This window comes from Pistacia vera, unplaced genomic scaffold, assembly GCF_008641045.1.
Source record: "Pistacia vera cultivar Batoury unplaced genomic scaffold, PisVer_v2 Contig551, whole genome shotgun sequence".
In the NCBI taxonomy this organism is placed as follows: domain Eukaryota; kingdom Viridiplantae; phylum Streptophyta; class Magnoliopsida; order Sapindales; family Anacardiaceae; genus Pistacia; species Pistacia vera.
In genome coordinates, this window is record NW_022196392.1 from 619,129 (window position 1) to 637,353 (window position 18,225).

The 18,225-nt window shown below is 35.4% G+C and overlaps 1 protein-coding gene across 1 annotated transcript; it reads right to left on the reverse strand.

The window, feature by feature from the left end:
- Positions 1 to 9,309: 9,309 nt before the first annotated feature.
- LOC116108024 (zinc finger MYM-type protein 1-like) lies at positions 9,310 to 10,389 on the reverse strand. The gene has a single exon (XM_031394307.1). The coding sequence runs from the start codon at positions 10,387 to 10,389 to the stop codon at positions 9,310 to 9,312; it is 1,080 nt and encodes a 359-aa protein (XP_031250167.1).
- Between the last annotated feature and the right edge of the window lie 7,836 nt (positions 10,390 to 18,225).

The window sequence follows — 18,225 nt, forward strand, 5'->3', positions numbered from 1 at the left end:
ACTAGCTCAGTGGCAAACCAAAGATGCTCGGGTGATGATATGGATTTTAGGGTCAGTGGATCCTATTATTGTTCTTAATCTAAGGCCATATAAGACTGCAAAATCTATGTGGGAATACTTAAAAAAAGTATATAATCAAGACAATATTGCTCGACGTTCTCAATTAGAGTACGAGATTGCTAGTTATACTTAGGGTGATCTCTCCATTTAGGATTATTTTTCTGGATTTAATAATATCTGGGGAGAATTTACTGACATTATTTATGCCAAAGTACTAGAAGATTCTCTCTCAATTGTGCAGGAAATTCATGCGCAAAGCAAGCGAGATCAATTTTTAATGAAGTTACGACCTGAATTTGAAGCCACTCGCTCTAATTTGATGAATCGCAATCCCGTGCCATCTTTGGATATCTGTTTTGGGGAGTTACTTCGTGAGGAGCAACGACTAACCACCCAGGCCACTTATCAGCACGACAAAATGATATCCAATGCAGTGGCTTATACTGCTCAAGGAAAAGGCAAGGGACGGGACATGCGGAACGTTCAATGCTTTAGCTGCAAGGAATATAGGCATATTGCCACCAACTGTACACGGAAATTTTGCAACTACTGTAAGAAGCTGGGGCACATTATTAAGGAGTGTCTTACTCGTCCTCAGAATCGTCAGGCCAATGCTTATCAGTCTACTATGGATTCCGCTTCTTCTGCTACTCCTAGTGCTTCCTCTGCTCTTACTCTTGAGAAGGTACAACAGATGATTATTTTCGCATTTTCAGCCTTAGGACTGCAAGGTAACGGTTCGCTTTCTCCCTCATGGATTATTGATTCAGGTGCATCTAATCACATGACTAGTTCTTCTGATATTCTTGGCAATGTTCGAACTTATACTGGATCGACACATATTCAGATTGCTAATGGTTGTCAGTTACCTATTCATGCTATTGGGGATGTTGATTCAACTATTAGAGATGTTTTTGTATCTCTTCAACTTTCTTCCAGTCTTATTTCAGTCGGGCAATTGGTTGATAATAACTGTGATGTTCATTTTTCTCGTGATGGTTGTCTTGTGTAGGATCAGGTGTCGAGCAAGATACTTGCGAAGGGGCCAAAAGTTAGACGTTTATTTCCGATGCATTTTTCCATTCCTGCTGTTATTTCATTTGCTTGTAATGCTGTGAACAAAAAGTGTGAAGTATGGCACAAACGGTTGGGTCATCCTAATTCTGTTATTTTATCTCATATAATAAACTCTGGTTTGTTGGGTAATAAAGATCAATTTTCTTTTCCTCTCTCTTTTGATTGTTCCACATGCAAATTAGGTAAAAGTAAGTCTCTTTCTTTTCCTTCTCATGGTAGTCATGCTAACCGCTGTTTTGATTTAATTCATAGTGATGTGTGGGGAATTTCTCCGGTTATCTCTCATGCAAATTATAAATACTTTGTTACATTCATCGATGATTATACAAAGTATACCTGGATCTATTTTCTTCGTGCTAAATTTGAGGTCTTATCTGTTTTTCAACAATTCACTGCTTATGTTGAGACTCAATTTTCTTCTTGTATTAAAATTCTGAGGTCTGATTCCGGGGGTGAATACATGTCTCGTGAGTTTCATGATTTTCTCACACAAAAAGGCATTGTCTCTCAGCGTTCTTGTCCATATACACCTCAGCAAAATGGTGTTGCTGAACGTAAAAATAGACATTTGTTGGATGTTGTTCGTACTCTTTTGCTTCAATCATCTGTTCCTCCTAAATTCTGGGTTGAAGCTTTATCTACGGCTGTTTATTTAATTAATAGATTGCCATCTATTGTCTTGAATTATGAAACTCCTTATTTTCGTCTTTATAATCAGCACCCTAAATACCTTGACATGCATACTTTTGGTTGTGTTTGTTTTGTTCATTTGCCTTCTCATGAACGACATAAATTATCTGCTCAATCTGTTAGATGTGCATTTATGGGTTATAGTACTTCACACAAAGGCTATGTTTGCTATGATCCATGCTCTAACCGATTTCGTATTTCTCGTCATGTTGTGTTCTTTGAAAATCAGTCATTTTTTCCTTCTCATGATAAGTCTTTGCCTGAGATACATGTTTTGCCTCATTTTGATGACTTGCCTCCTTCTATTGACCGATTCAAATCTGGACTTGTATATGAAAGACGACAATGTACTTTGCCCTTTCCTGAGCCTAGCCCGCCATCGGAACCTGTTCAGACTGAATCGTCTATGGGTGATCCGAATACTATCCCAGTTCCTCGTTGCTCGATCAGAGTGTCTCGTCCGCCAGACTGGTATGGTTTCTCTACTACCTCTCTCCATGTTACTCTGTCTAATATTCGCATTCCATCCGATTATTCTAAGACAGCTAAACATGACTGTTGGTGTGAGGCAATGGCCGAGGAACTTCAGGCTCTTTAGGATAATCATACATGGGATGTTGTCCCTTGTCCTCCTCAAGTGAAAGCTATTGGTTGCAAATGGGTCTATTCTATCAAGCTGCGTTTTGATGGAACTCTGGATCGGTATAAGGCCCGGTTGGTTGCCCTTAGCAATAGACAAGAATATGGGGTGGATTATGAGGAGACTTTTGCTCCCGTTACCAAAATGACTACGGTACGGACTATCCTGTCTGTTGCTGCATCCCGAGGTTGGTCTCTTCATCAGATGGATGTCAAAACTGTATTTCTTCATAGTGATCTCAAAGAAGAGATATACATGACCCTTCCACCTGGTTTGTCATCATCTTCTTCCTCGGATGTCTGTAGGTTGAAACGATCATTGTATGGGCTGAAACAAGCTCCCCGGGCTTGGTTTGATAAAGTCCGCTCCACTTTGCTCCAATTTTCATTTCAGTTGAGTGCATATGATTCTTCTTTATTTTTCTGCAAGACATCTCTTGGCATTGTCCTTCTTCTGGTTTATGTTGATGATATTGTTATTACTGGCACAGACTCTAGCTTGATCACCCGACTGCAGCAACATCTTCAAGCCTCATTTCATATGAAGGACCTTGGTTCTCTTACATACTTCTTAGGTTTGGAAGTCATACTGATTTTTCTAGCATTTTTTTGAATCAGCATAAATATACTCAAGATCTGATTGCATTGGCTAGTCTTCAAGATACTTCTTCTGTGGATACTCTTATGGAAGTAAACACGAAGTATCGTTGGGAAGAGGGTGATCTCCTTTCCGACCCTACTATGTATCGACAGTTAGTGGGGAGTTTGAACTACTTAACCATTACACGTCCTGATATTTCCTTTGCCGTACAGTAGGTTAGTCAGTTCATGCAAGCTCCACGTCATCTACACTTAGCTGTCGTTCGTCGTATCATTCAATATCTTCGAGGTTCTCCTAGTCGTGGCATATTCTTCCCTATTGGGACTCCTCTTTAGCTTGTGGCTTACAGCGATGCAGATTGGACAGGATGTCCTAATACGCGCCGATCTGTTACAGGTTGGTGTATGTTTCTTGGTGACTCTTTGATATCTTGGAAGAGTAAGAAACAAGATCGCGTGTCCAAATCTTCTACCGAATCTGAATACCGTGCAATGTCTGCTGCTTGTTCTAAGATTCTTTGGCTTCGTGGCCTCCTTGCTGAGATTGGTTGTGTTCAATTCGATCCTACTCCTCTACATGCTAACAACACTAGTGCCATTCAGATCGCTGCCAATCCCGTCTTTCATGAGCGTACCAAACACATTGAGGTGGACTGTCATTCCATTCGGGAAGTATTGGACACTCGTATCATTTCTCTTCCTCATATTTCTACTGACCTCCAGATTGCAGATGTGTTTACGAAGGCCATGACACGACAACGTCATCAGTTTCTTGTAGGCAAATTAATGCTTCTTGACCGACCAGCATCAATTTGAGGGGGGATGTCACCATGATAGGCTTTCCTTAATTAGTTTTCACCAGTTGTACATATATACACTTCCTTATTTAGTCAGAATATGTATTAATAGTTGTAATTTAGGCAGATATTTCTACGGTAATTTAGGCTTGATTCTAGCCTTGTATATTGCACATTTGTGCCTATATAATGAGAAGAAATCCTCACTAAGAGGACATTGAATCCAATTGACACTACTAGTCATGCTGCAGACATCCAAACCATCATTCAATGGACACTCATGATCACAAAACAAAATCTGGTAACTAAATTTATAACTATTGTGATGATATAAAATTGAAAGCTGATTTTTCTGAAACTATGCATTGATAAATGATTTTGGAATACTGTAAACTTTATGCTGATAACTGAACTTTAAACTGAATACTATAGCTTTTACTGATGCTGAAAATGATAAGTTGATATCTTATTCTGAAACTATGGCTAATACTGAAAGCTCTCTTAATTATTCTAAAAACTCATATTGAGATTATCGCTCATAGCAGATACTAAAAACTGTGTGATTTTGAACATTCTAAAACTGATTTTGATATTAATAACAGAAAACTCTCACCACAACTAGTACCCTCAGGGAAATCTGTCTTACCTGGTGGGCGTCCCGCACGCAGGCAAAGCAAGGGATGTACCTGTCATACCTGGCAAGGTCTATCATCGCGCGGGCAGAGCCATTGAAACTGTCATACCTGGCGGACCACTCAACGCCCAGGCAAAGCCAATAAAATCTGTCATACGCATGTGCAGAGCCAAAATCTGAAACTGTCATACCCGACGAGATCCTGCATCTCTCAGGCAGAGCCAAAAATCTGTATCCTTGGGGAACGGGTACTTTGCAGGGTGGTTTGTAAGGCATTACTATACTTATTCTTAACCCAATACATTATATTTCTTCAAAACATAGGCCTTTATAAAATTATTAAAACATTATGAAATAATTTATGGTAGTGTATTCTGGGCTAAAATGTAAGTAAAGACAAGTAATGAAGTAAACATGAGGGAGTCGAAAGAAACTTTACACAATTATTAAACAAATCTACAATTCACATGACAGGCACTTCCACAAAACTCGATGCATCATAGTTTCAAATACACCCTCAATACTCTTAAGCTTAACACTTAAACCCTGACAAAATTGTAACATGTAATTATTAATTAAGGTTTGCACTCCATGTGAGTCTCATAGACATGAAAAGCACTGGCTTGCATTTAATGCTTCAGACTCAATGCAACACTCCAAAAAGAATACCAATTTTCTATAGCCGTAAAATTTGACTACTTGAACTTGTAGAAAATTATTAAATTATTCAGTTTTCTATTGAACCCCATTTGTTCTCAAACTTTCAAAGCATCCCAACTTTACAAATATTTTCAGATCATGACTCCCAGTCCACTCTCACACGTTCATCCTGCTAAGTAATTATTGTAAGACAATTTCTTTAAAGTAAAAGAAATTTAGAACTTTGTCTCATATGAAAAAAAAATCTAATAAAAACATCATCTCACTATTTTATATTAACGTTCAAACAATTTTTAGAAAAGGGAATAATATGTTAATGGAAATATTCAATGCAACCTTTTTCAACTATTTGACCGAATATCAAACAAAGCAATTAATAAATTGTTTATAACCTTTTTATCATTAACACCCAATTTAATTAAATCCAAAACCCAAGTCCTATATCAATCAATTAACACTACATATAACATGTCAAACTCTAATTTGATCACATATGCAGATAATATAATCAAAATATATATATCGAGGAGTAATGAATTACATTATGCATGCGAAAATGTGCATCTCATGAAAATAAAAAGGGGCCACCGAATATTTAAAATGCAGTACTCAAGATACAATTTCCACTCAAATTGCCTTAAATTAGAGAATTTGAAAACACAAAACAACTTATTTACTCAACAACATTCCAGCCACAATCACATGCATAAATCGACCAAAAATGCAGCCATAAACACATATGAATCTAGCCACCATTACATGAATAAATTGGCCAAAAATGCAGTCCACAAAACCCATGTAATCCCAGCCTCCATTTGCTTTAATCGGCCAAAAATGCAGCCAACAAACATCACAATTGGAAACCCAAATAAATCATGAATAGAAGCCACATGCAGCAAAAGAAACCACCTCCATTTCATGTTCACTTTGCCTACTTCTTTTTATGCATTCGGTCATAGTAAAGCAACCCCATAACCATACATTTTCACAAATATACCCAGCCAAACACCATATAGCAAATTTTAAACTCAAATTCAACATGCAGCAGCATAAACTAGCAAAATTTCATGCTTACAAAAAGATCCCAACAACCAAACACAACCAACACCTCTTACAAGCATTTTCACCATCATTTAATTCCATGTGAACAGTATATAAACATACATGTAGCATGCAGCATGTAATCACATACTTTAGAACCAAATCTAGTGCAAAATCATCCAGCAATTAATTCAGCTGAAACATGCAAAGTGGGATTTAGCAAATATCACCATTAACTAACAATTTTTGCCCCAAACATTTTAATAGAAATTCATCACTTGACATGCAAATGAAATTGAGTTTTTAAAACAAGTATTTGGAAATCCACTCACCATTCACCTCAACCAAACTTCCAGCAAGCTTCAAACATTTTTTTCTCCTCCGATCCCGAGCCTAGATCTGGGTTAATCTTGCTCGGTTTTTGCTCTCCTCCACCGATTCCAGATCACTCTCACTCCTCTCGGTTGAACCTCACACTCTCTTCTCTTTTTTTTTTTTTTTTCTTTTCTCTCTTCTTCCTCTCCGTGTTTCTTCTCTTCTCCTTTTTTCTTTTCTTCTTTTTCCTCTCACAGTCTTCTTCTTCCTTCATCCGAGGGAAAATCAGCCTCCCCTTTTTTTTATTTTTTATTTTTTTTAATCTTCCTAGAATTATGCTTCTGCCCCTAGATTACAGATAATCCCGCTAAACCCCTGCCACATCAGCTTTCCCCGCCAAAAAACCTCCAGATTTTGCCCCTTGTTCATGCAAACCTAGCAGCTTCCTTTTCTTGCAATTTCATTCCCAATAAAACTTTTAAAAACTAACAAAAATCCCCTTCCATAAAAATAAAATCACAAAGAATATGTAATATATATTAGGATTAAAAAAACGGGGTTTCACATATATAGTCTTACAACAGTTTACTGAACAGTTATTGCAAAACTAGGCTTAAGCATCATTTAATCAAGTGGGAATTATTAGTATATAATTAAATATGCATGAGTTCATGCAAGAAACAAAGTGTTAAAGGTTTATAACAAATATGATAAACCTTATACACTTTGGCCTAAGAGATATGTCTCATATAAGAGACATTACTCTTAGGGTGCGTTTAGTTCAGGGAATGTTGTATTACTGGAAAGATAGATTACCAAGGAATCTTTAGAGAAATATATTTGGTTGGTTGGAATAAATTGGTGGGTATGTTACAATAATATGTTTGGTTGAGAGAATAAATGAGTGGGTATATTATATAGATTACTAAATTGCCCTCCTTTTTAAATAATAATATAATATTATTATTCTATTATTTTTTAAATTATTTTTTTAACCCCCTATATTTGAAATTTTGCTAAAACACCCTAGCCATATAAATCTTTAATTTGTACCAAAATCAACCCCACCCACCCCAAGCCATTGCCGACAGCCAGCCACCATCGCCGGCAACCGTCGTAATGGTGCATGATCGACCGGATCTGGCTGGTCGTGCACCAGTAAGGCCTAATCCGACATGGCTAGATCTGGCCGTAAATATGGCCGTTTCACGACCAAAGATGTGGTCGTGAAACAACGGCCATTTCATAGCCAAGATTTTCCCTTTTCACAGCCAGATCTATGGCGTTTCATGGCCACATCTTTGGCCATGAAACGGCCAGATCTTCATGGCCATGGATCATAAATCCATGGCCGGAAACGTCCTTACCGACACACGAATGACAAGATCCCGTCGGTCTTGCCCCTATATGACAACTTTCGTTGGCGGCCAGCGGTGGTGGCTAGCGGCTGACGGTGGTCTTGGGTAACTGGGGGTATTTTGTTAACTTTTAAACTTTTTTATAGCTGGGGTGTTTTAGCTATATTTCAAATGTAGGGGGTATGGGCTAATTGTTATTTGCTAGACATATGAGGGCAAATGTGTCCTAAATGATAAAAGATTAAGGGCAAAATAGGGTCAAAATTAAGATTACCTCGGTAATCTTATATTAACACCCCTTAGGAAGATAATTTGATTACCTCTAATATTACCAACAGTAAATACTATTTGCAATAAAAGATTACATAATATTTTATTACTTGACAAATAAATGAGGGAATCTTGAAAATTAAATAAAGATTACAGGATTAATCTTATATCACCCCGAACCAAATGCAACTTTAGGACAAGATAATTTAACTATTAAATAACTTCTAGACAATTATTAGAAGTTATATAATAGTTATTTATCTTGAGAAAACACACAATTTTTATTCATGGTCTATAAATAAGACCCTAAATAAACTCTGGAGATTCACTTTGTTATTCACATATAGAAAATCGTTACTAAGTATTGTATAAGTATTTGAGTAATTTGAGTGTTTCTAGGATCNTTTTTTTTATATTTTTAATCTTTCTAGAATTATGCTTCTGCCCCTAGATTACAGATAATTCCGGTAAACCCCTACCACATCAGCTTTTCTTTTAAAAAACCTCCAGATTTTGTCCCTTTTTACATGCAAACCCAGCAGCTTCCTTTTCTTGCAATTTCATTCCCAATAAACTTTTAAAAACTAACAGAAATCCCCTTCCATAAAAATAAAATCACAAAGAATATGTAATATATATTAGGATTAAAAAAAACGAGGTTTCACATAAATGATTGTTAAGCTCTGATAGTTGCAAATCTATTATCGCATAGAGCAACTCGACATGATAATGAAATAAATTTGTCATCTCTTGAACATTACGCCGCGATCTCCCTCGTGCAACAAATTTCTCTTCCATATTTGGCACATTTATATTATGAGCAATGCAAAAATGAGAAACTTCATAAGTAGATTATCACATTCATTATTTCTTATCGACAATATTCTTCTTTTCGACAAGTGAACCAAAGACATGGGATTTATAATATCTTGATCCTTCCTTTGCAATGCTTGTGAAAGTTCAAATGTGATTCCCAAAATGTTTTTCATCATGTGCAGGTTAGAAGCAAAATCAAAAGAAGTCATATAATCCACCAAATCACTTGTTTCAACTCTATTATCATAATTTTCAGTAAGATCCTCAAGTACTTCAATAACAGATGAAACCAATTAATCAAACTCAATAAAGTCGCTTCAAAGCTTGTTCCTCATTAAGAAGATCCCGACTTCTAGGTGACCATCCAACAATATTTATCACACAAGAAACTTTCAAAAAAAGTTTCAATATTTGTATCCTTTTTTGCCACAGCTACAAGTGTCAGTTGAAGTTGGTGAGCAAAGCAATGAACATAGAAAGCATATTCATTATCTTTCAATATAAGTGCTTTTAACCCATTAAACTGACCTTGCATATTACTTGCACTATCATAACCTTGTCCACGTAATCTTGATATACTCAAATTGTATTTAGAGAACAATGTTTTGATTCCCATCTTTAGTGACAAAGTAGTCGTATCTGTGACATGCATAATGCTCAATAGACACTCAACAACACATCCTTTTTTATTTACATAACGTAAGATAATTGCCATCTGCTCTTTGTTGGATCCATCACGAGCTTCATCAACTAATATAGAAAAAAAAAAAAAAAAAGCATTTCCAAGATCACTAATTAGTTTGTTGATGGTTTCAACTGCAAATGCAATGATTATGTCTTTTTGGGTACTAGGAGCAATCAATTTATCATGTCCAGAAGCATTCTCCAATGTTACTAATCTATATTCTTCATTTTGCTTAGCTATATAGTGTAAAAGTTTAAGAAAGTTTCCCCGATTCATTGAATTATTAGACTCATCATAGCCACGAAAAGGCAATCCTTGCCGAAGAAGAAGTCGACTAGCAAAAATTGATCCTTTCAACCAAATACGATAATCTTCTCGTTGTTGGTCAGATTTCTTATTAATAATTGTACTCACATGTTGCTTTTGGTTCATCAAAGCTTGACAATTTTTCAAAGCTTGGTTATGATAGCTGTTAGGACCTCCAATACGATATTTAAATTTTTCGAATCTCTTCCAATTGCGAAGCCCATCAAGAACAGAAGAATCACCGCCACTTTGCTCACCTTTATCTGGTTTGAAAAGATAACTACATAAACAATATGTAGCATCATTCTCAACACTATATTCCAACCAATAGGGATATTTGTCAAACCAAGAATGTTGGAAACTCCGTTCATGATCACCAGATTTTGATTTGGGAAACTTATGGTTGCGAGGTTGACAAGGACCCTTTTGTAAATAACGCATTCTGACTTGGTCTCGAACATTAGGATGATCTAATTATTAATTATGCCAAAGTTGACTCAACTTTGAGACATGAAGCTTTACCGAATGAGCCACTGATTTTTGGGTGTGGATTGCTGATGCTTCCAATCCAAGTCCTAGTTAGTAAATACAGGTACGGCAAAAAAACAATATGAAATTTTTACGGGTATAATACGGCAAACGGTGAAAAATACGCTTATAAAAATTTGGTCATAAAATTCGGATACGAGAAAAATACGGTACGGGTATATACAGGTTTAATATGGTGCATTGTCAATAATACGTTTTGAAAAATACAGCAATATCAATCAGAGTTTTAATACTTTTATGGATTACTTGGCTAAAATCAATATAGTATTTCAAATACAAAGTATTCAATTAACCATAACACAAATATACAATATATAACTGATATTCAAATTATAGTCTCAGATTCAAACACAATATTTAGCCATGATTCTTTATTACTAATTTAAAACTTGATAAGTTTGATATTAAATGCAACCAATTTTAACTTCCCATTAATCCATTAAATTATATTAAATCAAGAACTAAAATTTTGTCTCACAAATCTATATAAAAGATTAGTGTTACAATAGTCTAACTATTATTTTATACCTATAATATATAACAGTTTTTTTTTTCACAATAAATTATTATTTTAATATCATTAATCCAATCTAATTTATTAGATAGCACAAAAATAATTTAAGAATATAAAATGATTTTGTATGTGTTTTGATTTTAAAATGTAAAGGTGTGGGGGAATGGGCGCGAAAATGGATGTTATTTTGAGTTTTGAACTTTTTGAGAGGGCTATTTTATTCCCTTCCACCCTCCCCCCCTTTTTCCAATCTCTTCCCTTACGCCTTATCCACTGATTACTTCTTCCCCCACTAAAACGACGTCGTTTCAGTCAGTTTTTTTTTTTCTTTTTTCTTTTTTTTTTGTAATAATTCGTGAACATTTTACAGCCACTCTCTCTTTAATACAACACAACACAACTCAACTCAACTCAACAGAAAGATGAGTAGTTTGAAGTCGGAGTTCTTGGATACGGACGTTTCTCGCCAATGGGTCGAACGTGTAAGCCCCATTCAACTTCTTTCTCTTGGTTTTTTTGTTTTCTGTTGGTTTGCTTGTGTTTTGTTGGTTGTGATGATGAATGTTTTTGGCGTAATGGGTTTGGTTGGTGGGGTTTTATTGGTGTTTATTTTGATGTGTTTCAGCCGGTTAGAGATTGGTTTTAATGGCTGTAAAATATTTATTGGTTATTTTATTCCCCCCTCCCCCCTTTTCCAATCTCTTCCTTTGCGCCTTACCCATTGATTTCTTCTTCCCCCACTAAAACGACATCGTTTCAATAAGTTTTTTTTCTTTTTTGCGAATAATACGCGAATTATTCGTGAATTATACGGATACTCCAATAATTCGCAAATAATTCGGCAGCCCTTTGTAAAATACGTAAATACGCGTTTTATACTCATATTTACTAACTAGGATCCAGGTACCATAATGACAACTTCCACAAAGACCAAGAAGAGGTAAGGAAATGATTTTTAGCCCCTATTAATTTTATTAGTAACCCGGTCTTCTATTTCAGCAAAGGCAAAAGTGGAATCTTAATTTATATTTAATTTTTACAACCCATATTTTACTTTTTTCATTAATTTGAAAGTTTCTTCCTAAAAAAAAAAAAAAAAAAAAAAAAAGAAACCTCATCAAATCTAAAAGAATCCATCAATTCAATAACTAAATAAAGATGATACAATAGAGGGAAGATTTATTTTAATTATATTATTATATTTCAAATAAAGAGTATTAAAAATATTTATAATCTTTAGAAGAAAATAACTTCTTTATAACTCACTGAAAGATAACAAATGAAGCATGACAACTATTTTCTCTAATTATTCATAAGGAGAGAATAATATAAAGTTTGCGTTCACCAATTATAAAAATAAAAAAGTGATTAATTTATTGCTAATTATTCACTGTTTAATTAATCAGCAATGTTAGGATGTAAAGTCAAAGGGTATTGTTTGTCACTTATCAAACCTGTGAGGACTTGTTGTAATTGTGTTGAAAACGGTGTAGTTTTGCTTACAACCGTATTTAGTCAGCTATTCAATTGTTTTCACTTTACTCTTTACATATAAAAGAGTAAAGTGAGCTGACTTAGCAAATAATGAAATTAGTAGCTCCTACTTGACATTTACCTCTGTTTTTCGTTCTAGAAATCTTCCAATCCTTGCTCTTTTACATGGTATCTGAGCTGTGACTAGTGTCGATGGCTAAAACTCATGGTTCGACCTCAATTCCTCTGCCTAATAGCCTTGAGGAAATGCTAAAGGAAGCTTTAAATTGATCCACATATGTGATTGCTTCAAACCTACCGGTGATCAGTCCAGAACTCACTCGGGATAATTACAGATTTTGGAGTTCCAAGTTCTCTTTGCTGTAGGTTCGTACGAAATCGAAGACCACTTGCTTGGTAAAATTTCTTGTCCTTCACCTTTAGTTTTGTCTGATTTAAATGTTGATAATGAATTGAGTCAACTGAGTGGAGAACTTAGGGTTAAGAATGATTCTATCAAAGACAAAATTAATCCAAATTACATAATATGGAAGAGAACAGATAAGTTCCTGGTTAGTTGGCTGTTAGCTTCAATATCAGAAAGTATGTTTGGTACTGTATCGAAGTGTAGGTATTCTAAGTAGATATTTGGAGAGTTTTAGAGCATGAATTTGATATAGGCTCAAAGGCTAGGGCATTGCATCTTAAGAATCTGTTACAGACAACTCAAAAGGGCAATCTGAGCATTTTTGAATATATCAAAAAGATGAAAGAAATTAGCTAGAGTTTATCTGCTAGTGGTATGATCATTTCTGATGAAGATTTGTTACAATATGTTTTGGATGGTTTAGGTCCTGAATATGATCCTGTGGTGGTAAATCTTACATCTAGGCTTGAATTGAAAATAGACTCGATTACACTCCAAAAAGCACAATCTTTGCTTCAAAAATATGAAATTAGATTAGACAAGTTTAATTCAATTGACTTGTAAAATAGTTCAGCTCATATTGCAACTACAAATAACATTGGAAGTGGAAATTTGGGAAGTTCTAGAGAGTCACCCAACATCAGCTCTTTACAAGGACTAAATAATGACAAAACCTATGGAGTTATTACTGGGAACTACAGCTCTGTACCATCTCTAAATTCTCTAGGAAATCCCCATGTTCAATAGCCATATCCACTGCCATCGAACAACTTTCCTACTAGTTCAAATACTCAACATTTTGCCTACAACAATACTCCCATGTTTACTCCTAGATGGACTGGTTTTGTTCCATATGGAAGAGGAAAAGGTCGTGGTAATAATTGAAATAGACTGATCTGCCAACTTTGTAACAAAACAGGTCACTCAGCTGCTCAATGTTACCACAGATTTAATTCTGCCTACAATGGCAATCTGCACCAGTTTTTTGGACCTTTACAGTTTCCTAGTTCGCTTCCCCATCAGCCTCATAACACAAATAATAGCCCAAACATTGCTCAGTATCCATATGCTTCTGCTCTTACTCTGAAGCAAATGTCTCCAACTAGTCAACCACAATTTAGTCCTCATCTTGGACAGTCTAGTTTTGCTTCTGGTTATAGTGGTTTCTCACAAGAACAAATTAATATATCACACAATATGCCCTCTCCAATATCTATTTTTGAACCACCTAACCAACAATCTACTAGTCCTGGTCACAATCAAGCATTTATAGCTGCTGTTTCTACTAGTGCAAACCATAATTCCTAGCTTGTATATGCCACTTAGTTTACCCTTACTGACCCCACATGGTATATGGACTCTGGAGCCACTGATCATGTAGCTTCAAACCTGAGTCAGTTGCAAATTAGTAAGGAATATGGTGGTGGAGCCAACTTCAAGTGGGAAATGGTGAGCACCTGGATATCACTCACACTAGTAACACATTCTTACCTAGTATGTTTCATTCTAAATGTTTACACCTTAAAAATATCTTGTGTGTTCCTAAAATAAAATAAAATCTGCTCAGTATTTCTAGGTTCACTAAGGACAATAATGTAATTATTGAGTTTGATGCTGAGTGTTGTGTTGTCAAGGACCAATTAACCAGAGTAACATTACTGCAAGGGGATCTTAAAGGTGGCATGTATCAACTGCGTATTCCTCATTCCATTTCTCAATCAAAATCTGTTTCCATTCCATCACCTGTTTTTCAACATCCTGGTTCAAATAGTTACAGCTTTCATTGCAAAAGAACTATTAATAATGACTTACAGTCAAGTTGTCAAGGTAGTTTTAGTGTTCCAAAAGCTATCAATTCTGGTTCAAATGTTACTACAACACTTTATGATTCTACTTCAAAGGTTGTTCCCTTGAAATATGATGTTCATGATAACATGTCTTCTGCACAATGTACTACCTTACCTATAAATAAAAGTGACAACTTTGATTCTACTTGAAAATGTCCTGTTTTACCTATTATTCAAACTAGAAATTCTGATATGATTGCTGATTTGCCTACTTCTAAGTTAATAAAAGTTGCTGAAAATACTATGAATGCTTTGCCATACAAGAACTTATCTAGTTCACATGCTTCATACTTCACTATAAACACAAATGCTCAACATCATTTAACATGGCATAGAAGGTTGGGACACCCTCACTCTAGTGTCATTAATAAGTTGCATAAATTTAATGTTTTTAGGTTTGTTTTTATAGCCTTCTAGTTAATTTCTCATTTTTTTTCTGTGTTTTGATGTTAGTTTTTGTTAAGTTTGAAATATGAATGGTTAGCTATTGATTTGGAGAATTTTTGTAATTTTCAGGCATTAATTGAGTAGATTGGAGCATTGGAATGAAATTGGAATTCAAAGCTTGAAGAAATTGAGATTAGCTAACAAGTTTGAAGGCCATGGCCTTGCCTTGGTGGTTCACCACGGCCGTGGTGTTGGAATGAAGATAAAATAACGAGGACAGGAAACACCATGGCCTAGGCTGTGGTGACATACATTTGGACACGGCCAGGGCTGTGTCGGACACTTTTAGGGTTTTTATTAGTTTTTCTTTCCTTTTTCACTTAGGACTCTTTTGGGTATTTAAGTGTGATTAAGATTACTCCTTAAGGAGGCCAAATTTTACCCATTTTTGGGGAGAGATTATTGGGTTAAAGAAGAATCAAGAACAAAATTCATCACAGAGTTTGTTTTTACTTTTTCAATGTGATTTATTGCTTGGATTCTACTCTTGTTTCTTTTATTATGAACTAATAGGCTAAGACTAGGGTTAGTCTATTTATGGATCTGTGATCAATCTTTTACTCTTTGATCAATGCATTTTTTTTTTCTAATGATGAGTCTATATTATGTGCTTAATGCTATTAGGAACTTGATCAATTTCTGATAGAATTGTTTTGTGTGATTGAGACCGAGAGGAGATATCACATGAGTGCTTTAGTAATATAGGCCATGGATTAATTAGATATAGAGATATATGAATTGATACATGCAATAGTCATAGGCAGGATTAACTTGTGCTGAAAGTTAGAGGATTTCATAAAGCTTAATGCTCGTCTATTTCATTAAATCCATATAGAGATATCTAGGTTATGAAATAGAAGTAGAATAAATATTGCTTGAGAAAGAATATTGGTTAACCTAGGAAATCCTGTTGTCACATTAATTAAATAAATTCATTGACCATAGTAAATTAAGGGGTGCAGAGAAGTTATAGATGAGCCTGAAGTCTTAGCCGTTTTCTCTCATTGAATTCTTAATTTTAGTTTTACTGAAATTCGTTTATAATATTTCAGATTTTAATATTTTTAGTTTTAAAGATCACCATTCTAAGTTTTGATTATCTAGATAAAGTTAAGACTAATTAATATTTTAGTACTTGTTTACGCAATCTCTTGGGTACGATAACCTGTATTTTGTTATACTATATTACTTGAGACTAGTGCACTTGCTAGTAGTTGTTGCAAACGAAACAACAGTCATGCATAGAATCCTATCTTTACTGCCCAAATAGCATAAGTATGCAAAAACCAATTCTGACCATGATAACAACTCCACTTCATTTTGTGATGCATGTCAACTAGGAAAAATGCATAATGTTAGCTTTCCTACCTCACATACACAAGCCACAAATCCTTTAGAACTTGTCCATAGTGATGTTTGGGGTCCTACATCCCTAACATTATCTCAAGGCTTTAGGTATTATGTACAATTCTTAGATGATTACAGTAGATACACTTGGCTATTTCCTCTTAGAACTAAAGCTGAGGTTAAGTCCATTTTCATTAAGTTCCATCATTTGGTTGAAAGACAGTTTAATACTAAGTTAAAATGCCTACACTCTGATCAAGGTGGAGAGTTTATTGCACTTCATTCTTATTTTACAGACTTAGGAATTCAATTTGGGGATTTATGCTCTCACATTCACCAGGAAAATAGGTGATGTGAGAGAAAACATCGACATATAGTAGAAACAGGACTTACATTGCTTGCACATGCATCTATGCCTCTTCAATTTTGGTGGTTGTCTTTTGAAACTGCTATGTTCTTGATTAATAGACTGCCTACTCTAGTTTTGGACAACATATCTCCATATGAGGAACTTTTTAATAAACCTCCTATGTATGAAAGTCTAAAAGTTTTTTGGTGTTCTTGTTTTCCCTTTCTTAGGGTCTTCAATCATCACAAGTTTAGCTTTCACTCTACTAAGTGTGTCTTTGTAGGATATAGGCTTGTTCATAAAGGTTACAAGTGTCTAACGCCTGATGGGAAAATTGTTGTCACTCCTAGTGTAAAATTTAATGAACAAGAGTTTCCATTTAGTTCCAATTTTACCTCAACCTCTCAGCAAAAATCTGATGCTCCTACAACTTTACCTAAAACATGTTCCACCTCTATTTCATTTCCATATACTGCTATTCATAATAGTTTAGGTACAAAGTGCACCCTGAAAGATCCTTTTGCAGTAACCAGCTCTCCAAATCAGTCCAAAAATGGCAGAACAATTGCATTAATCTTGCAGTTCCACATTGTTCTACCTCTCCACACACTATTTTTCCTACCAACATTTTATCATCCTCCTAAACACAACATTCATCATCTCTACCCCATTCTCAAACAGACCTCTCCAATGCTAAACCAAATAACACTCTTACTTCACCACATTTTACCAAATTTGTTCCCTTACCATATACATCAGTTTTGACTCTTCCAATTATACCATCATCACTTTCCTTTCCCACGTGCTCACTTGAGGTTGATCTCACTTCATCGAAGATTTCTACGATGTTACACACTGACAAATCTGTTGCTACAAACACCCATCCAATGCTAACTACATCCAAAACAACAGCTCTTACAAACACTACAGGCATTGATCACTATGCAGCCTTACCAAACATTACAGCTAATGGCCCTAGTTCTGATCACTTTGTAGCCTTGAGAAACACTACAGCCACTGATCACTACGCAGCCTTACCAAACATTGTAGCTACTAGCCCTAGTTTTGATCACTCCATAGCCTTGCCAAACACTACAGCCTCTGATATTCAGTCTGATCAGTATGCATATGTTATCAACACAACAACCATTACTCTCACTTCATATCATTATCAAGGTCTTAGTTTAGAAACTTGTGCAGTGATACCTGAACCTCACACTGTTCTTGAAGCTCTTAACAGCCCTGAGTTGAAAAATGCAATGAAAAGTGAGTTTGATGCTCTGCTGAAAAATGAAACCTGGACATTAGTTCCTGCTCCTTCAAA

Coding starts and splice junctions, on each gene's coding strand:
- LOC116108024 (XM_031394307.1), bottom strand. CDS start 10,389: ATGCGTTATTTACAAAAGGGTCCTTGTCAACCTCGCAACCATAAGTTT.